The sequence below is a fragment of the Trichoderma gamsii genome (genome assembly GCF_001481775.2).
Source record: "Trichoderma gamsii strain T6085 chromosome Unknown Scaffold_1.2, whole genome shotgun sequence".
In the NCBI taxonomy this organism is placed as follows: Eukaryota; Fungi; Ascomycota; class Sordariomycetes; order Hypocreales; family Hypocreaceae; genus Trichoderma; species Trichoderma gamsii.
The window spans coordinates 1,112,518-1,133,308 of NW_020171338.1; the positions used below are offsets into that span (position 1 = coordinate 1,112,518).

Genomic DNA, 20,791 nt, shown 5'->3' on the forward strand with positions numbered 1-20,791 from the left:
ACGCTATTCAAAGGCCTGGTCTGCGTTAAAGCTGATACCCCCACTAGCGGAAGGACAACCAAGCCAGTCAATCGAGTGGTAATAGTAGGTAGGCAGTCAATGATTTTCCAGTCCAGGTGTTCATGCTATGATGCTTCTTCAGATGTTTCAACTTTGCGCCCAGACACTGTGGTTCCTGAGGCTCCGGTTCAATTCTTCTTGGGCTTGTGGTTATTAATAAAGGCTTCAGTGTTGGCATAGAATTGGCCTTCGCGCAGTTTACGTTGGATAAAGAAGATGTCGGCCTCAGTGATGCTGACGGTGGGGCGCTCGCCGCATATTTCACGAGCAATGCTACTCGTCGTGGCTCCTTCAGCCTGCAGCCGCGTCTCGACCAGCGAGAACAGATCCTGGATGCCAAAGGGCCGCGGCACCTTGTTCTGCAGCTCCTCCATCTCGGCGGGCTCGTGGTTGTGCTGGCACGACCGCGCAGAGATGATGTAGTCGGCCATGCGCGTGCGGCGCGCGACGATGAAGAAGAATGGGCAGTCGGTCTTTCTAGTCGAGGTGATGTATTTGTTGCGGCTCAGGTGATACTGGCGATAGATGCCACTGTGCCGACACCGCACTTCGCCGCGCACCACGACGCCATTGCGGCGGTTGACCCGTTCCTTGATTGTGATGAAGCCCTGCGAGTACTCGACCCTCTGGATGGCGTCGTAGGCCTCTTCGAACGAGAGAAACGTCTGTCCGATGAGAGAAGCCATGGCAGCTACGATGACGATGTGGGAGGAGGAGAAGGGGCAGCGGTCAAGGCAGATGCAGCGGCAACGACAGAAGCAGAGGTGGAAGCTGGAGAAGCGAGAAATTAGCCCAAGCAGCGAGGACAATGCGGAGACTAGAAAGGCGTGGAGTCGACGACGCGATTTCTTGTTTACGAAGCGATTTGCAGCAGATAACGCCACGTGATGAAGCTGTGCGGAGGAGGACGTCTAGAAGTTGGGAAAAGGTGGGGTATACGGCCGCTTGCGGTTAGTGGTGCTTGAGATTGTGTGCGCGTGCGCTAGTCAGAGATGACTAATCGCTTCTGCACATACAAGCGAAAGCTGTTATCCGGTGAGCAGCAGACAGCATTTAGTCTATATATTGTGAGTTTAGTTGTAGACTGGCTATTGACATTCCTTGATATTTTTACCGAGCAAATTGGATGTTATATAACTCATTGATAGGTGAAATAAGATATCCCAATATAGAGACTGACAGTCTTGTTGGGCTACAGCTGGATGGTAAATAACGTTTCCCTTGAATTACAGCCAGGCTTTGCCGTAGGCGCCTACCCGGTAATATCTGCCACCATTGCGCAATTATGCTGGTATTCAGCTCTTTGCTAACGAATCAATTGATGTTTTGGCAAAAGCATGTTCTGCCTCTATAAAAAACATCGACGTGAATTTATTATTCAGAGCGCGCAGGTACGGAATTTCTTCATTTATGGCGCACTTATAATCCCAGAGTGTCTCGCTGAGCACACGCTGACTCACACCTTGGCAGTCGCTAAGAGTGCACTGCCATAACGCTTTAGACTCCCCGCTGTAGACTAAAGAGCGGATTAACTTCAGCTCTTACACTCATTTTCGTACCAAACCCAATCAACCTGGCTCTTGGGCATATTCGTACATGCAGGCTGCCAGTGTACGTGTCTAGCCGAACTGCCCCTCATTTTTCGTATTATCCAGCGTCCGTCAAATGACTAGATCATCACCAACAACATAGCTAGCTCTCGTCTCCTATTTTCAGCTAGTATATAAATGCTTTAACAGTCCAACATGTTTGTTGGCCCCTTTGACGGCCGCAAGAAGCGTTCGCGTTGTCAAGCATGCTCATCGAGCCACCTAAAAGTGACATACACCCTTCTTGCCATTTGATCTGGGCATCTTGTTAAACGCTAACACTTGTGCATATCAGTGTTCTGGCCAAGCTCCCTGTACCAATTGTGAGCGCCGGCACATAGCCTGCATATTTGGGTCTACCACTCAAAGGAAAAGTTCCAACATCATACTGGTTGAAAGAGGCGAGCAAAAGACCCCTGCGACCTTCAAATCCCATGTTGGAACAACAAAAAGGCAGTCTCCTTCTAGCAGCGGGAGTTCATTAGTTTCTTCTCCATCGAGGCTCACGGACAATGCCTTGTCGTTTCTTTATTACTTTGACGTGTTTGCCAAACGGAATAACTTCACGGGAAAGCAGCACCTGTTTTCTGACGAGGTGAAGCAGCTGTCCGGGCTTCATTCCCACCCATATCTCATGGATGCCATGCTATCTATTGGCGCAATACAAGCAGTCAAATTAAATGCATCTGACGTCCCTCCGCGAAATGAATGCTTGACGATTGCCCTTGAAAACTACTCAAAATCCATCATAGGGCTGCGCGATGCTATCAACAGCCCTCGTAAAGGGGATGATAGTCGACAGAATACGGTGCTGTGGACAACGCTATTACTTGGCCTATTTGAAGTATGAAGATACTTATCCAGTATCTTTCAATTTGCTTTCATAAAGAAGAACTAACATCAACTAGCTGATAAATGCCGAAACTGGCACTGGTTGGCAGCAACATATGACATATGGAACGGCAAAGGCACTTGAAGCCAGCGGGCCGATAAGTTGTCGCGCAGGCCCAAGCCGAAAGTTCTTTGTTCAAGCACGCATTTTCGAAGTATCGCGTACTATTCTAGAAAACGAATCTACGTTTCTCACGCAGCCAAGATGGATGGATCTGTCTCGTCAGATGTGGACTGGCGAGCATGGGGATGAGTGGCACCCCTTGGACTCTTTGCTGGATATCATGGTTATGGTATCAAAACTACGAGTTCGGTGAGAAACGTCTCTTGGTATATTGTATACGCTTATTCTTTCAACTCACAACCATTAGGACGGCAGAATTCATTGAGATGCAAAAAGAAAATGCTGGTGAGGAACTCACTCCAAGAGGCAAATCTTTATGTTCCAACGCTTGCACACTGAAAGAAGCGCTGGAGAGTTGGTATACATCATATACACAGCCTGAAAATAAGCCCGCTACCTACATTATGATCGAAGAAAACGACAGCATGCTACTCTCAAGAATATTCTTCGCCGCCATCAGTATCTATTTGTCGGGCATATTTGACTACGAAATCACGCATTGGCATAATATCGGTCTCATACCGCCGACACTGGATGAAGAGACAATTCAAATGCATACGAATGCGATTCTTGGACTTTCCAATCGTGCTCTTGATACCACCAACCTCTCGCCGCTGCTGTTCTTGTTCCCTCTGCGGATAGCAGGGGCCAGATCCAGAACACGATGGCAGCGAGACTGGATAGCGAGGTTAGTAACCAGGATTGGTAGCGGATTTGCAGTGGCAGCTGCTATCTCAACAGAATTGAACCATGTCTGGGAAATATTTAGTCTTGAGGAGACACACGACACGCCTGAAGACTTCGAGGTGACATACGATAAGATAAATTGAGGTAGCCAATTGATGTTCTAAGAGATGATGACGGAGTATACCTGACATAGAGATCTTCTTATAGTTAACGGCATGAGATACGAGCTCAATCTGAGATTTGGCTTTTCTTTGTTAAATAGATATAGACGTTTCACGACCTATAATCGTATCGGTTTCCGCAAGCAGTTAGTAACTTGAACGAAAACATATGTGCTTCTTCGCTGCAAAATTTTTGAGCAGCCGCCCAAATCTGGAAATGGTTTCAGATATCCTGACGGTAGCCAGACAGAGTCACCACTGCTTCTTAAAGATTGCCATCCCATCATCTGCCCGCCCTTCGCAAAGCTTACACCTGCACCGAAACCCATAGCACAAATATAGGGCCAGTCGGCTCAGATTCTTCCCATATGAAATCGTGAGTTCTTGCCCAGCAGCAATATCTTCGCGTACCATCATAACAAGATTGTTGTCCTCGTCCACCTGGTAATCAATATTGTTTTCGGGGTAGCAAGAATGGTTGAATCGAGCAGCAATTGGATACAAGCCAGCTGTATGGCTACCGACAGAAAAACTTTATCCTCCTTCGTCAACAATCTTGACATCTCACATATTCGGTAGAGAGAGAAATGATGAAGGAATTTACCTATTTGTATGCCAAATTCCAAGAATTATGGGCGTGCCTCCCTTTATATACTCGTGCGAATGGAGACTCAGGGCGATGTTCATATCGTTGCTGTCAAGATTATAGAATTCGTCAAACAAGTCCGCGTTTGTGGCCACGAAAAGAGGAATTTCTCTCAAAATAATATCTCCCTTTGCAAGATCTTTCGCTGCGAATGCGCCCCAGCCAGCAACGGCGGACTTGTCAACTTTGAAGAAGTCGTTTTCGAACTCTGCAGCGGGCGAATCTTTGCGCGTGAGATGTTTGTCTGGATTATTGATCGATATAGTATCATTTTCCTCCGCAGGCGGTGATGCTTCGTCAATCTTTGGTGTATCTGAGATAGCTGAGATGCAAGGTGTATCTGAGATGGCTGAAAGGCAAGGTGTGTCAGAGATAACTGAGAGGCAATCCATGGCTTAGGTTGGTAAGTATAAGGCACGTCGAGTTTCCTGAAAAGACTGAGATTAAGAAGACATATTATTGTATTTGAAGAGTAGATGAATATGTAAATGGAATGGAAGAAGAATGTACTAGAAGGAGAATAGAATAGAATAGAAAGAGAAAAGAAAGCAAGAGAAGGCCTTGAAATAGATCCTGGGGCGGTCAAGGCGGCAGAAAAAGGTGTAGTACAAAGATCTATTTGCTGCAAATATTGAAGACAGAGGTCAAAGTGAGGTGAATAGGTGAAAGTGAAACCGCCAAAGTGAGAGAAGTGTAAGCTTCTTTTCACTTTCTGCAAAGCCTTGATACTATTTTCCGTAGTTGGATAATCTTAACAACATGTAAACTATGAGACGCCTTAACAAGCTATTTGGAGAATAAGAGAAGCCAAAGTCTTGCAGACTGTATCATGCCTCTTCTGAATATATCATTTAAATACATTATATTGGATTAAACCAACCCTTCCCTGTTCAAATACAATGAAGGGATACTGGAGATATATAGTAGTATCCCTTACTGCTCCCAAGCCAGGGCCTCGTAAACGAGACGCTTGATGGGCCCACTTGATCCTTCTTGCGGAACTCGATCGTGACAATAAAGCAGTAGTATGGGCAAATGTTATGTATAACATGCAGTAACAGTAAATACCAGCTATACACTGAGATTAAGAGATACGAATAAGCAACAGTCAGCTTCGGAGAGTGCCGGTCTGCTATCTGCTATCTATCAGCTCCCTGAACCCCATGCAACCCGCAATCAAGCCCCCCCGCAAGACTAGACTTATCTCTATGGAGTACCTGGAGATGGAGCGGCAATCCCTGCGACTTCCCCCACAGCACTGTGATCTCTTCAGAGGAGACGATTCGATGGATGCGACGCTGTGCGGGTGGCATTACAGCTGATGCGAATGTTTCCTCTGGACTGCATCCGAGACACTGTGGCGGCCGCCGACGAGGCGAGAGTTGGGAATCTGCTGTACGAGCATCATGCACTAATACCCCAGACTGGCGACTGAGACCCTCGTCCGAATAGCCGGCCGGGCATTATCCGCTGCAGATGCTCCGCATGATACGCTGATCCTAGCGTCATGCCCTTTATCTGTAGCAGCGTCTATCATTTTTTCTTGGTTGCTCTGTTCCCCCTTGACAGCGCCGATTTCGCGTTCGCAGTCTCCAGCTGAGCATGCCATCCACCTCACGGGACGATGCTGTGGCTATTGACTTATTTCACTTTCGGTAACATTCTCCGACATCAGCAGATACAAAAGATAAAAAAAAGACGAAAGAATAATAGCCATCTCTTGTCTCCGACAACTCGGCAGCAGCTAGTCCATTAACCGTCCACCCACTCTCTCACAATACCGGCAAAAGATAAGCCAAAACAGCGCAAGGGCCTCCCCCCAGCTTGGTCCATCCATCAATCCCACACACCACCAGCCAACCGCTGTCACAATCAAGGGCTCATTGATTGATCGCATTATTATTCACTATTAAATAGAATGTTACGCACGCCCTCTTCTGATTGCTTATCGCATCTCGAAAAAGTGGAAAGATGGGCAAATTTCGTGTTATATATCGCCCATGATCGGTCACTTATCTATTCCTCTCCTCTCCCTGGGGGGTGAATTCCAATTATTGGAATCACATGTAATGCTCGTATGCAGCTTTTTAACGTAGTGTGACCTACTTCTTCTAATACTTCTTCATCTATTTACAACTTCTGCTTCTTCTATCTCGGCGTGTTAGATGAGAAGTGTGAAATGGCCCTCGATTGTTTATTACGGCATTGATCAACGTTTGCTAGAATTGCATCACGACCCGCACTCTCAGCATCTCATCTCGCACCCTCCATTAATCGATTCCATTCAAACTTAATATTCTCTTCCACCATGGACGAAGGCACCGGCCCTTCAACCCTCACCCCCTCAACCGCCCCCCGCCGCTCCCTCTCCCACCGTCTTCGCTCCATCCGCCGCGCCTTCACTACCCGCCAAGGCCTCCTCGGCGACTACGACTATGCATTCCTCTTCCGCCCCAATATCCCCTTTCTGCCGAAACCCGCTGGAGGACCGGGATCATCGAGACGAAAAACCCCCTTCTTCGGCCTCAATGACCGCATGCCCGTGTTTCTCGGCCTGTTGCTGGGACTGCAGCATGCGCTGGCCATGTTGGCGGGCATCATCACGCCGCCGTTGATTCTCGCGGGATCAAGTGGCGTCAATCTGCCTATTGAGCAGCAGCAGTATCTCGTTTCGACGGCGTTGATTGTGTCGGGCATTTTGTCGAGTATACAGATTACAAGATTTCACATCTATAAGACTCCGTAAGTTCTTTTGTAACAAATCTAATCTAAACCCTTTTATCCTAGTCCAAGTATCTCATGATCATGACAACAGGTATTATATCGGAACGGGCCTCATCTCCGTCGTCGGCATCAGCTTCAGCATCATCCCCGTTGCCCAAGGCGCCATCTCCCAAATGTACGCCAACGGCTTCTGTCCATCAGACGCTGCCGGCAACCCTCTGCCCTGTCCCCGGGGATACGGCGCTCTGCTGGGAACCTGTGCAGTCTGCGCCCTGCTCGAAATCCTGCTATCCTTTATCCCGCCTCGAATCTTACTCCGCATGTTCCCTCCCATCGTTACGGGCCCGACGGTCATGCTCATCGGCATCAACCTCATCGAAAGTGGTTTCCAGGACTGGATGGGAGGAAGCGGCTGTACCACCCAGAGCCTGTGTCCCAGCCCCGGAGCACCACACGCTCTGCCTTGGGGTTCGGCCGAGTTCCTTGGCCTAGGCTTCAGCGTCTTCGCCACAATCATCTTGTGTGAACGCTTCGGCTCTCCCATCATGAAGTCCACCTCTGTGATCATCGGCCTGCTGGTGGGATGCATCATCGCCGCGGCCTGTGGCTACTTTGACCGATCCGGCATCGACTCTGCCCCCGTCGCCTCCTTCATCTGGGTGCACACATTCCCCCTATCCGTCTACGGCCCGCTGGTGCTGCCCGTCCTGGCCGTCTTCATCGTCTGCCTGACCGAGTCCATCGGCGACATCACCGCCACCTGCGACGTCTCCCACCTCGAAGTCGACGGCATGATCTTCGAGTCCCGCGTCCAGGGAGGCGTCCTGGCCGATGGCCTCAACGGCTGTCTCGCCGCCCTCATGACCATAACGCCCATGAGCACCTTTGCACAGAACAACGGCGTCATCGCCCTCACCCGCTGCGCCAACCGCAGAGCCGGCTATGCCTGCTGCTTCTTCCTCCTCGTCATGGGCATCTTTGCAAAGTTCGCTGCTGCTCTCGTCGCCATCCCGTCATCCGTCCTGGGCGGCATGACCACGTTCCTCTTCTGCTCAGTGGCCGTCTCTGGCATCGCAATCATATCGCGAGGAGTGCCCTTTACCCGCCGGAACCGCTTCATCCTCACCGCTGGCTTGGCCCTCGGTTACGGCGCAACTCTGGTGCCGACGTATTTCAACCACGTGTTTACCTATTCGGGTGGAAACAAGTCGCTCCAGGGCTTTCTCGATGCCATTGTTCTCGTGATGGAGACTGGCTTTGCCGTTACGGCTGCTGTGACCATGATTCTGAACTTGCTTCTTGAGGAAGAGATGGAAGACGATATTGATGCCGACGGCGACGGCGATGATATCGATATTGATGTTGTTCGCACCACAGGCCCTTTCCCTGCTAAAAAGTATGAGCAGAACAACGACAGTGATGAGATTCAAGATATAGGGGAGGGCGGTTCCAGTATTGAAAGAGGAGAGAAACAAGCGTGAGTATACCCCATAACTATTTTGAAATACAAGATTTATTATAGAGAGAATAAGAAGTGGAAAGAAAACTGCTTGATACATTAGATTATCTTCTTTTGTGAAGTATTATGGATACCCCAACTCACATTCATCACGTATCATTCTATCATGAGGAAACAAATAGTTCCAGTCTTATTATGTGCAGATATAATATATGTGTATATATAGAGATATCTCACCTCACCATCACAATCGTCTGATCAACTATCGGGGTATGTCTGTCTGCCTTTTCTTGCCTGCGAATCCAAGCTAGTTCCCATCGCCGCACCTCTTCTCAAACCCAAGCAATCAATAAATTTTGAGTAATTTTTACCGAAATATGCGCCGCGCTCCCTTCTCTTCTCGTCTTTCCCCCCTCTTCACCTTCATTTCCATAACCCGCATGAATCCTAGTACCCATAGAAAGAAGAGAAAAGTAAAGCAATGATCTACCTATGTGAAAAAATGAAAAAAAGGGGCAAGGAAAATCCTTGGCACCAAATCTGGAGCACCAACTTGGGGGAGAATGGTAAATGGAAAAAGTAAAAAGAGTAAAAAAGAAGCCGAACCATGCATCCCTAGCACATTCTTCATAGAGAATATGATGTCCCGCTGTTAACCGTCGAAAAAGAGCGACAAAGGCGGGGACAAGGGGCAAGATGAGAGGTACCCCCCTCGTCCGCGCCGAATATTGAAAACTTGAGGCCGATTTGGATAGCCCATTAATATTAATTAAATTCTTTGGCTTTTCGTGCCAACACTCGCACGTTGTCCACAAATCCTTCCACAAACTCTTGGTATCTATGAGGCGCTCCGCTTAGGGCTTTCCGTCCCTGGTCAATGAGCACCTGAGGGTTCATCTCGATTTCGAGCTCGTGCTCCTTGTCCATGCGTTGTGAGTTCTGCACACAGAATGTTAGCTTGTCACAGAGGAAAAAAAAAAAAGAAGGAGAGGAACAAGAGAGAAGGAACGTACCCCTGGGCCATTCACAGCGTGGGTGACTTGTGTGAGGTCGACTTGATAGCTCCCCTGTGTGTAGCTCAATCGATCTTTACTGCGATCTGGTTGCTGGTTTGCCTTGTTGGCGGACATTTGCTCCAGCTCCTCCACAGAGCCCTCCCAGTTTGCTTCGAGGTTGATGCTTATGCGGCAATCCATTGGACACATTGGCATGTGCAGATCAATGTCTGCAACGCGCGCCTTGATAATTTTGTTCAACACTTCGTTGGTCTTTTGATCATATGTTACTCGCACTCGTACGTTTCGGCTGCGATGACCAAGACGTGATCGCACGCATCCTGGGAGGTGGGCCTGCATTTCTTGCGGCAGCTCAAAAAAGCGATCCCTCTCTCTTCTGTGCTTGTATATCACGGGAACTCGATTGGCATTGGGATTCCGCGGGTCGCTCTGTATGACGATATTGTTCAGGAAATCGTTGTAAGACTTGTGTTGCGCCTGCATCAGGTTAGAAAACATGTATTCTTTCGGGTAAATATGCCCAAGAAAAAGCATAGTGCACTTACTTCAGTCATACTACTTTTGAAGGCAACCCGGCCATTGTCGTCGAGAATACATTCCGTAGCGACGCATCGATCCACACGCTGGTTGGTGTCCTTGTCGATGAGCGTGCCCAGTTTAGCCTCAATCTCAAATTGTATTCCTCTGCTCGTAATTTCCTGCACATCTTGGTTGTTGATGACATGGATGAAAAGAAAGTCGGCCACGTTCTTGGATAGCTCTTCGGAGGGCTTGACACCCGTGATGCTGGCTTCCCATGGACCTAGCTGGTCTTGGGGGTTCGGGGGACTGACGGCGGATGGCTGCTGGCTAACACTGGCATGCTGATTTCGTCTTGTTTCGGGCGAAGCCTGGCGGCTGGTGTGCTCTGTCTTGACCGTAGATTCCTGTCTGCCGTTGACGGCTGGTTGTATGTGAGAGTGGATTCTTTTCTGGAGAACGTAATTGGCGCTGGATGGCAGTTTTTTCCCGAGTGTGTGAATGCTCAGTGCCCAGACAGGTGGCTGACTGCGTCGAATCCGCGTTTTTCGTGATATCGCAGGAGACGCCGATTTTTTGATCCGCTCTGCATACCCTCCATTGACTTCGCCAGGGGGTGGCTTCGACTCCTTGTACTCTAGCTCCCCAGGGCTCATGTTGAGATCTTCCAGCTTGCGCTTCGCCGGCGTGATAGCTCGATCCGAGTCAATCGCCATGGAGTGGACACTGAGTGAAGATCTCGCGGCTCTATCCGCCGCCGTCGGGGTAACGTCGGGGTTGCTGGGGATTGAGCCAAGCCTAGTCTTGGGACTAACTGACAGACTTTGCTCTCGGTCGTTTGAGGGTCGTGGATGCTGAGCCGACGCTGCAACGGGCGATGCGTAGGCGGATTGAGAGCTCGACTGGCGATGGGCAGGGGGTGGAGGCGGCGGCGGCGCTGGCTTGGGAGAAGGCTGAGTTTGGCTCTGCGCTGGCGGCGGCTGTACCTGAGTGGTGTGGAGCGGAGTCTGCGTGGGAGTTTGCAACTGGGCGTGAGGCGGAGCCTGAGGATGGTGCTGGACGTGCACCTGTGCCTGTGCCTGTGCCTGTGCCTGTGTGTGTGATTGTGATTGTGCCGGTGGTGTTGTTTGTGTGGGCGTAGATGCATGTGCCGGTGCCGGTGCCGGTGCGTGTGCTATGGAAGACATGCGCTGCTGGTATGGGCTGGGCGGTTGAGCAAAGGCTCCTGGAGCAGAGGGCTGCCGCTGCACGCTAGGCTGGGGAGGGCCCAAAGGGGTGACTTGCGAAGGGTGGCGGCTGTAATCCGCGAGTGGAGGCTGCGCTGCAAGGACTGGGCTGCCCTGTGCGTATTGGGGCCCATACTGCTGATGCTGGGTCTGGATCTGGATTGAGGCTGGTGCCGGTGCGTGCTGCGGTGGTTGATGGAGGTATGCATGCGATGCGCTGCTTGACGTCCTCACCGGCGATGCCTGTGGCACGGCGTGCTGCTGCTGCTGCTGCTGTTGCAGCTGTTGTTGCACGTATTGCGCGGGACCATGTGCTGGTGGTCCCGCGCCCGGGCTCTGCACGTAGCTGTCTCTTCTCGGGTCCTGGTATTGGGGGCCCGGTGGGTACGGCTGGCGCTGGATTGGGCTCGCCATCTCTGGAGGCTGCGGAGGGAATGGGTAGCCTGCATTGCCTCCGGGCGTCGAGGCCGATGTGGGCGATGGCCGGTAGGGTGAAGCCATCACGGGCCCCGAGTTTGACCTGGAGCTGACCGGCGAGCGGGCATCATGGTATACATTCGTCGGCGTGTGGAGCGGCGGCGGCGCAGGTCGTGTCTGATACGGGCTTGGGGCCTGGTAGGGCGACTGCTGCGGATAGGCGTTTGGTGGGTGCTGCGGCGGCTGTTGGTGCTGCGAGTAGAGGTGAGGATGGTTCTGGGGCGGATATTCGTGGACGGGAGTCTTGGTCGGCGATCCCTGGGGCAGCGGTTGTTGGGGATAGTCGCGATAGCCATACTGGGCTGGGATGTGAATCGGGCGAGGCTGCTGGCTCTGCTGGCTGTGCTGGCGCTGATGCTGCTGCTGCTGCTGCTGCTGTTGCTGCTGCTGCTGTTGCTGCTGCTGCTGGTGAGGGGTCGGCGGCGCCTGTGCCTTTGAGGGCGCGCGGTCGCCATTGTCAGACGTGTTGAGGACCGACCGGAGATCCATGGCTGCTACTGGAGGCTGTCACACGCTCGTGTATCTTTATTTCCCGGTAGAAGCTGGTGCGGCGCGAGACGATGGCTCAGACGATGGGCTCAATTGTCCAGCATCCAGAGCCGCGCTCTCGTGCGCCTAGAGGAGCGACGGCACCGCTGCGTCGGCTGGTCGCCTGCTCGATTAGATAGCTACCAAGTGCGCAAGGGATGCAGAGTCGTCCGAGTCGCAAGCGGACATTCTCGAGCTTGCACGGATGACGAGGTTCGAGGCTGAAGAGGCTGAGGCGTCGCGATGCGTTTTTGGTGGGGGTTAAACGCAGGCGCGCAGGAAATTCAGCCGGCGCTCTCTGTTTTCGCCTGCTTCTTTGTTCACGATGGCCGCACGGCCTGGAAGCTCTGGGGGATGCGCGTCGAGTCTGAGGCGTCCGGCAGTTGAGGGTGCTATGGGGGGTGGATTGATTTTATGAAGCCCACGAGTGGTTCGCGCAGGGATGGTTTGGATGGGACAGTTGGATGCGCCTAGGACGCTTTTTTTTTTCCCTTCAATGTTCCGTGATGGCCTTGGCCGGCGCTCTAAAGTAGGTCGATCGGGGCCCTACAGGCGCACGCAAGCGCTGTCCATCTAGAGTGGCCCGGCCTATGGCTCTGGTTCCGGCGCTGCGTTCGAACCTACTCTGGCAGGCTTTAGCTGAGTTGAGTCATGGGCATTTGGCAGGCAGGCACTTGTAAACGGGCGTCAGGCGCAAATCAGCTGTATAAAATGCAGGCAGAAATCACAGCATCACTTGATTCAGAAGCTACAACTCGTTCCCAGAACTGGCCACAAACATCCTTTTAATGCTTTCTCCTCCCCAGCGTTGTCTCCTCAGTCCTCCTTGCATCGCTGCTGCATCCCAAACGAAACCTGAGGCCATGCTGCCCAGCGCGCAAGGCCCATTCAGCGAGAACCAGGTGGAGCAGGTACCCCGACATTGCCTCAGCCGCACGCGTCCATGCCTGTAGCCGTACCTCTACCTGGACGCCTATCGCAACCGCACGGCACCACGGCTTAATGCCTCTTTCTTGCTCTCCTGCCTGCCACCGCGCTGCAGTAGTTCATTGAGTGGCTTAAGCAGGGAGACCCGTGCACGCTTATCGTGCCGTGTCCAGTGTGATGAGTGCGACGCCAGTCCAGGTTGCGCCATAGCAATGCTAGCCTTGTGCTTTCACTAGTGCCGTCTCCTGCATGCCCAGCCCTCGGCCAACTGGCTGGCTCAGCCTTCTGTCTCGAATTGCTGGATGAAATCGAGGCGCCAGGCCGCTTGTAGTATAGCGTGTAGCAGCCTGACTTGCGGTTTGGTGCTTTGCCTCGCAGCCTGACAATAAAGGTGCATGACATCACGTGGCAGTATTGCCATAACTGGCAGCGTGGAGGAGTTGAGAGCTTGTGATGCGCATTAGTAAGCGGTGAGTGCCGAGCAGCACGGTGACAGAATTACGAGTAGCTCGTCAATGATAGCTACCTTATGCTGCTGTTATAGCTACCTATCTACCCATTGTTGTCCTTGAGAAGTTTTGCAATGATTGATTTGAAGTACCGGTAGCACAACAATCAGAATCCCCGTCGTCTTGTGCTAACACCTATCCATTCTGCTCTTATCATCTTCTGCTCCGCCCAACTGAGACACAACGTCTCTGCTGCGTGTCTCTGTTATTTTGTCCCCTGTAGCTGTACCCCACCATCCAACCACCAGGTCTGTGCACCCACCTCGAGGTACGTACCGCGCAAGGCAGGCAGAGCTGTGCCTGACGTGGACATGGAACTCGGGTGTGCTTGTTTGTACACGCTGAGAGCATCATCACGTAGCATCAGCTAAACCTCGCTCAATACACCACTCGCCATCACTCTGCTGCGCTGCTCTGCACTGCAGCTCCTTGTTCTATTCTTTCTTTTGTTAATTGCCTATCGGCGGGGTGCAGATTCCACCTTTGCAGCCTCGAATTGAGGACCTTTCTCAGCATTCTTTTTCCTTCCATCTCCGAATCTCGCCCCTCGATCCGACTTTGAAAACTCTCGCCATCACAACAACATCTTCGCTGTCCTCGCCTCCAGCACTTCAATATGCCTGGCTTGGTATCAGCAACCGGCGTGCTCGCCTTCCTGGCCGATGAGGAGCCTGAGCTCCGAGTCTTCGCCCTTCAGACGCTCAACGACGACATCGACACCGTCTGGACCGAGGTCGCCGGCAGCTTGAGCCAGATGTATGTTTTTACGCAATCCCGAGAGGAGTGTTGGGTCGTCTGTTACTGACTGTTTGCGATTTCAGCGAGGCCCTCTACGAAGACGAGACCTTCTCCGAGCGTCAGCTTGCAGCTCTCGTGCTCGCCAAGGTGTACTACCATTTGCAGGCGTACAATGACAGCATGGTCTTTGCCCTGGCCGCGGGGGACCTGTTTAAGATCGAAGCTCCTGGCGAGTTCGAGGAGACCATCATCTCCAAGTGCGTGGACCAGTACATCGCCGCCACATCCGCCAAGCATACCGCTCCCAAAACCGCCAAGACGTCAGACCTGCCTGAGCTGTCAACCACTTTCGCCAGCTCCACCGAGGGCGCCGTCCTGTCTCCCACGACTCCCTTCTCTCAGACAACGCTGCCGCCGAAATCCCTACTTTCTCGCGCTTCTATCGACAACACTATACTAGACGCAACCTTCCAGCCTGTAACAAAGGAAGGCCGCTCGGGATCTATTACTCAGCTGCCCAACAACGTGGCCGAAGCTTCTCTGCAGAGAATCATCGACCGCCTGTTCGAGAGCTGCTTAAAGCAAGGCCGTTACAGGCAAGTTGTCGGTATTGCTGTTGAGGCCAAGAATCTCGATATCCTAAGGCGAATTATCAAGCGCGCCAGCGAGGATGAGAAACTGTCCAAGGCCAAGGGAACTGATGGCCAGCCGGGTCCCGCCGAAGAGCTGATGGAATATATTTTGGGCATCTGCATGGATGTCGTTCAAGAGAGAGCCTTCCGCACAGAGATCTTGCGGTTAATTCTTGATCTTCTAAGCGACATTCCAAACCCCGACTACTTCGCCATCGCCAGATGCGTCGTCTACCTCAACGCAGACGAGGAGGCATCGCGAATGCTCCGGAACCTTGTTGCCAAGGACGACCGCACTGCGACCGCCAACGCATATCAGATTGCGTTTGATCTTTACGACAACGGTACACAAGAATTTTTGGGCAAGGTTTTGACTTCTCTTCCTTCTGGGGAGCCCCCCAAGAAGGAGGAGGGGGCTGAGGGCGGCGACAAGACCGAAGAGAGCGAGTCGCTTTTGGCAAACCAACAGAGCGCACCTGAAGATGAGCTTCCCGAAGAGGTGGCCAAGGTTTACCGCAACATTCGATCTATCCTCGACGGCTCCAAGACTATCCGCCTGAACCTCGAATTCCTCTACCGCAACAACCACACGGATCTGAGCATTCTCAACAAGGTCCGAGACAGTCTGGAGGGTCGCAATTCTATCTTCCACACTGCTGTCACCTTTTGCAATGCTTTCATGAACCAGGGCACGACAAATGACAAGTTCTTCCGTGACAACCTCGAGTGGCTCGGAAAGGCTGTCAATTGGTCCAAGTTCACTGCTACAGCTGCCCTCGGAGTTATCCACCGTGGTAACCTGTCACAGTCTCGAAAGCTTCTCGAGCCGTATCTTCCCAAGCAAGGTGGCCTCAGCAACGGGTCCATCTTTAGCCAAGGAGGTGCTCTGTATGCCTATGGCCTCATCCACGCCAATCACGGTGCAGGAGCCCTAGAATACTTGAAGATGCAATTCGGCCAAGCCGAAGAAGAAGTCGTTCAGCATGGTGGTGCCCTGGGCTTGGGTATTGCCGGTATGGGCACTGGTGACAGCGAGATTTTTGAGAAGCTTAAGGATGTGCTCTTCCAAGACTCTGCTCTCAATGGCGAGGCTGTTGGTCTGGCCATGGGCTTGATTATGCTTGGTACCGGAAACGTCAAGGCCCTGGAGGATATGATTACGTATGCTCACGAGACAACCCATGAAAAGATTGTCCGCGGTGTGGCCATTGGTATGGCTCTGATCATGTACGGCCGCCAAGAGGGCGCCGATGTTTTGATCGAGGGCCTGCTCAACGACCCTGATCCCACTCTGCGCTATGGTGGTATCATGACCGTTGCTCTGGCTTACTGCGGTACTGGCAGCAACAAGGCCATTCGAAAGCTGCTTCACACTGCTGTGAGCGATGTCAACGATGATGTTCGCCGAATTGCCGTCATGAGTCTGGGCTTCATTCTCTTCCGTAAGCCCGGCAGCGTTCCCCGTATGGTTGAGCTGCTGTCCGAATCTTACAACCCGCACGTCCGATACGGTTCCGCCATGGCACTGGGTATTTCTTGCGCTGGTACTGGACTCGACGAGGCCATTGACCTTCTCGAGCCCATGATGAAGGATCCTACCGACTTTGTCCGACAGGGTGCCCTCATCTCACTCGCCATGATCATGGCACAGCAAAATGAAGTCATGAACCCCAAGGTGTCTTCCATTCGAAAAACGCTCAAGAAGGTGGTTGGTGACCGCCACGAGGATGCCATGACCAAGTTTGGTGCTGCCCTTGCTTTAGGTATCATTGACGCTGGTGGTCGCAACTGCACCATTGGCCTGCAAACCCAGACCGGCAACTTGAACATGGCCGGTATCGTTGGTATGGCAGTTTTCACCCAGTACTGGTACTGGTTCCCTTTCACCCACTTCTTATCTCTCAGCTTTTCACCAACCGCCATTATCGGCCTTGATCACGACCTAGAGATGCCAGACTTCAAGTTCCACTGTGCCACTCGCCAGAGCCTATTTGATTATCCTCCTGAGCAAGAGGTCAAGACAGAAGAGGGACCAGCTCTTATTGCGACTGCCATTTTGTCCACGACAGCTCAGGCTAAGAGGAGAGCCCAGAAGAAGGAACGGGCGCAGCGTCGTGAAAGCATGGATATCGACAGTGCCCCAGCTAAGAGTGGAGACAAGATGGAAGTGGACGACGAAAAGGTCAAGGAAGAGACAAAGGACAAGAAGGAGTCTGACGACAAGGATACGGCATCTACCGATGCCAAGAAGAAGCCCGAGAAAGAAAAGGTCGGCTACGAAATTGAGAACATGAGCAGAGTCCTGCCTGGCCAGCTGAAGTATATCAGCTTCCCAGCTGGTCGATACAAGCCAGTCAAGAAGGTAAATCTCTCCTACATGACCACATGATATAAAATTATGCTAACTTTTTTTTTCCAAAGCCAACTGGCGGCCCTCTCCTTCTTGACGATACCCAACCTGACCAACCCAAGTCTCTTCTAGAGGAGAAGCTGAAGAAGGTGACTACCGAACGCGCCCCTGTAGCCGGGCAACAGCCCGGCAGAGGTGGCGCAGGTCGCACCGCGGGCTCTGGCAGATCTATCCTGGAGGGCATTGTCGACCCTAATAGCAGAGGCGTCAACCCCCTCATGGAGCAGCTTCTACGGAGCCAGGGACGCTCTCCCTTTGGCGGTCTTGTAGACCCCAGCACTCCTGGTGGTGACATTGGATCGGGGGCAGCAGCGGCAGCTGGAGTGCTCACCGCCGTAGATGAAGATGGCGAAGGTGATGAAGAAGCTGGCGTGCCCAATGCATTTGACTACTTCTCCGATGGAGAAGATGAAGATGAAGAGTAGGCCTTGCTTTAATGTAGTGGCGACGAATGCTGGGCGGGGAATGCGGTGGCTTTGCAGATTTGTATCAGTATACATACGAATTAGAACGGGGTGGCTGGCTGGCTAGATCTATTTCGAGCGAGTCTTTTGAAAAATAAGGACGATGAGCAGGGGACAATAGGAGACAAGAGGGGGCGTTGAAAGCATGGAACGGAATGAGATAAAACAAAAAAGTGATAATACGACTTTGAGTTTTCAATATGCTGTTGAAGCAAGTGTGTCTACCTTGAAAAAATACCATTGAAATGAATGATTAGTTAATGAACTCTATTGTCATGTAGCCTAATAATTGGGCGGTTCTAATCTGTCCAAAGGGTATAAAGATGTATAACAAAATAACATCAAACTCCTGCCCCTATGATCCAGCTCTCTCTACGCTATGCTAACTCGTACATGCGTGGTTGGATTGGACAAAGCGCACTTATGATTCTAAACCAAAAAAGCTAAAAATTGACAAAGACCGAAATGGGACAAAGGAAAAAAAAATGGAAAAGAAGGAGGATAGAAAAAGACAAAGAAGATCGAAGGGAGAAAGGAGAAAGGAACTTTCCTATCCAGCTCTATTATTCTCACCCCTTTATTCACTCTCTCTTTGGCCTTTCTCATGATGATTTTCCATCTTGAGAATCACCGCTCTTCTTCTTCTTCACAATTATCGCATTGGGGGAACAATCAGTGCAGACCTGGACTCGATGCCAGGCAGTCGCGAGATTGCCTCGAAAATTCCACGTCGCGGCATGGCTCTCGGGCTGAGTATTGTAAACCTCATCTGTTGCCTTGATAGCGACTGTAGTACACCTCTTGTTGGTTTTCGTGGCTTCGGCATTCTCGTTGGCTACCCTTCTCGCAGTACCTCTTCTAATGGTGTTCTTGTCCTCGTCGCTCTCCTGGTCGGGCACTGCGTCTTCCGGAGTTTTGAATGCTTCCAAGGGTATGTCTCCATTGAACTTCCACTGTTTCCAGCTCCAAGCTTTACCATCAACCTTTGGTGCTTGATCGGGGAGCAGATTTGCTTGCGTCCAGGTCTTGCCATCGTCAAGCGAGACATCGACTCGGATAACTGCTCGTCCACCGCCGGAATAGGCGTATCCGTTGAGAGTAACCTCTTTCGCTGGCTTAGTTGAGTTGCTTGATGCTGATTGACCTGAAGCTGTCCAATCGCCCAGTTTGACACCGGTTATGGCGCTCTGGACAGGCAGCTCTTGGATTGCTGGAGCTGCCTCCCAGTCAACCTTTGTCTGATTTGGGCCAAAACACTTGTAATCCTTTCGCTGCCACTGGCTAGGGCTCTCTTCGTCGCTCAATATGATGTGACTTAGCCACTTGACAGATCGAGCAGCGACATGCCCAGGCACGATGGATCGTAACGGGTAACCATGATCTCTGGGTAGTGGCTTGCCATTCATACCGTATGCCAACAGTACATCGCCCTGGGGATCTACGGCCTTTTTTATGGGTATCGATGAGCCGTATGCTTCCATGCCAGAGAACTGCACGTGCTGTGCCTCGCTGGTGCCATCCCTCACAGTGCTGGCATCGAAGCCAGCATCGGCAAGGACGTCGGCTAGCGAAACGCCCTCCCACGACGCATTGGAAATAGCCCCAGATTCCCACTGCAAGCCGTTTGTAGCCCGGCCGGATCCTTGGCTCATATGGCTTCGGCGGTTTCCGGAGCACTGTAGCACGGCTGTCACTTTTCTCTCAGGGAACTTGGTCTTGAGATCGCGCAGCGTATACTCCTTTGTGGTACCGTCAGGGAGCTCAACGGTTAGGACGTGCGCTTCGGCCTCGTCCTGTGTGAGTTTGGGGACCCACATGTGGTTTCGAATGTAGAATAGCTCAGTGGGAGTGATGAAATGGGCGCTGAGCGCTTGCTCAGGAGTCTCGGCATTGCGAGGCTTCAGCGTCCGGGTAATGAGATCCGGGTGCCTTATCGGGTCGTCGGCGAATGGGTCTTCAATCGCCTCCTGGGGCGGCTTGCCGTCTACCAAATCAGCTTGGTCGATGTAGCCAATATGATACTGATCGAGTATATCGTAAACATATTGGTTCTTGTGAATGGTGAAAATGTTCCAGTAGGATTCAATTGCGCCGCCGGCTGCTCGCAGAATGACCGGTCCGCCGGGGTGAGCCGATATCCAGTCGGTGATGTCGTAGACTTTGTCGCCGTGCGTGACCCATGGACGTTCTGACTTGCCGTCATGCTTGCGAATCTCGGACATTCGAAATCGTGGAAGATTCGGGTCGCGGTCGTCGAGGATAGTCACTGGGGTATATCTCTCATGTTCGGAGTGTAGCGCTGCCGCGGCATCAAAAGCGGCGGGAGGCGTTCGATATAGAGCATAAGCAAACGACAGAAAGCCGATGCTGGCTAGTAAAGCGACGGCCCGTGCGGAAATCTGCTGAGAAGGTATCGCTTTGGACTTGGCTGCCTCGGGGCTGTTCCTGGCAGCGGTTGGTCTGACAAATGTACGAGTCTGAATCCTAGACGTTGATGTTGGCATCGATAGGGTCTTGTTGGGGCGAAGTGTCTGGTGTAGCTGCCGCGCAAGGCAGACCGAAGATCTAGAAGTCATTGTCGCGGTGATACGAATAGAAAGGCATCAAGGGAAAGAAAGCAATGTACGAGGTACGTTCTCTATGCTCATGCCAATCTGATTGTTCTTATTAAACGGAGTAGATGCGAGGAAGGAGAGAAAAGGTCGGTTAAGAGAGTAGACGCAAGGCGCAGAGGCGATTATGGCTGTAATCCTGCTGACGATTAACACCACCGCTAATGGAGGCAAATGGAGAACAGGAGGCTGCTTACTTGGATAGACAAACGAGATAAGCACCAGCTTGTCGTCGCAGCAAAAGGAGTGCAATCCCGGCCCTCCTCGCAGCGGCTCGGTCCGAGAGATGTGACGGTGATGCTTTTGCGGAGGTAGAGATGGAAGAGATCAAGATCAGAAGTTGGTCACGATAGCGAGGCGGGCGAATGAATCGTGGAAAGCGGAGGAGGCAT

At 51.8% G+C, this 20,791-nt stretch overlaps 6 protein-coding genes across 6 annotated transcripts; 3 read left to right on the forward strand and 3 right to left on the reverse strand.

Annotated features, from left to right (window-relative positions):
* Positions 1 to 188: 188 nt before the first annotated feature.
* Positions 189 to 746, reverse strand: TGAM01_v200331 (hypothetical protein; the record flags this gene model as incomplete). Its single annotated transcript, XM_018803187.1, has 1 exon — positions 189 to 746. The coding sequence occupies one exon, from the start codon at positions 744 to 746 to the stop codon at positions 189 to 191; it is 558 nt and encodes a 185-aa protein (XP_018663593.1).
* A 1,059-nt stretch (positions 747 to 1,805) lies between these two features.
* Positions 1,806 to 3,494, forward strand: TGAM01_v200332 (hypothetical protein; the record flags this gene model as incomplete). Its single annotated transcript, XM_024548537.1, has 4 exons — positions 1,806 to 1,877; positions 1,945 to 2,493; positions 2,558 to 2,853; positions 2,912 to 3,494. 4 exons carry the CDS (start codon positions 1,806 to 1,808, stop codon positions 3,492 to 3,494), a joined length of 1,500 nt encoding a protein of 499 aa, XP_024406752.1.
* Positions 3,495 to 6,466: 2,972 nt separating this feature from the next.
* Positions 6,467 to 8,363, forward strand: TGAM01_v200333 (NCS2 family nucleobase:cation symporter-2; the record flags this gene model as incomplete). Its single annotated transcript, XM_018803186.1, has 2 exons — positions 6,467 to 6,900; positions 6,974 to 8,363. 2 exons carry the CDS (start codon positions 6,467 to 6,469, stop codon positions 8,361 to 8,363), a joined length of 1,824 nt encoding a protein of 607 aa, XP_018663592.1.
* A 743-nt stretch (positions 8,364 to 9,106) lies between these two features.
* On the reverse strand, positions 9,107 to 12,068 carry TGAM01_v200334 (hypothetical protein; the record flags this gene model as incomplete). Its single annotated transcript, XM_018803185.1, has 3 exons — positions 9,107 to 9,280; positions 9,355 to 9,834; positions 9,903 to 12,068. 3 exons carry the CDS (start codon positions 12,066 to 12,068, stop codon positions 9,107 to 9,109), a joined length of 2,820 nt encoding a protein of 939 aa, XP_018663591.1.
* A 2,091-nt stretch (positions 12,069 to 14,159) lies between these two features.
* On the forward strand, positions 14,160 to 17,748 carry TGAM01_v200335 (26S proteasome regulatory subunit N2; the record flags this gene model as incomplete). The annotated part of the gene is made up of 3 exons (XM_018803184.2): positions 14,160 to 14,299; positions 14,365 to 17,275; positions 17,335 to 17,748. 3 exons carry the CDS (start codon positions 14,160 to 14,162, stop codon positions 17,746 to 17,748), a joined length of 3,465 nt encoding a protein of 1,154 aa, XP_018663590.2.
* A 641-nt stretch (positions 17,749 to 18,389) lies between these two features.
* Positions 18,390 to 20,363, reverse strand: TGAM01_v200336 (hypothetical protein; the record flags this gene model as incomplete). The annotated part of the gene is made up of 1 exon (XM_018803183.2): positions 18,390 to 20,363. One exon carries the CDS (start codon positions 20,361 to 20,363, stop codon positions 18,390 to 18,392), a length of 1,974 nt encoding a protein of 657 aa, XP_018663589.1.
* Between the last annotated feature and the right edge of the window lie 428 nt (positions 20,364 to 20,791).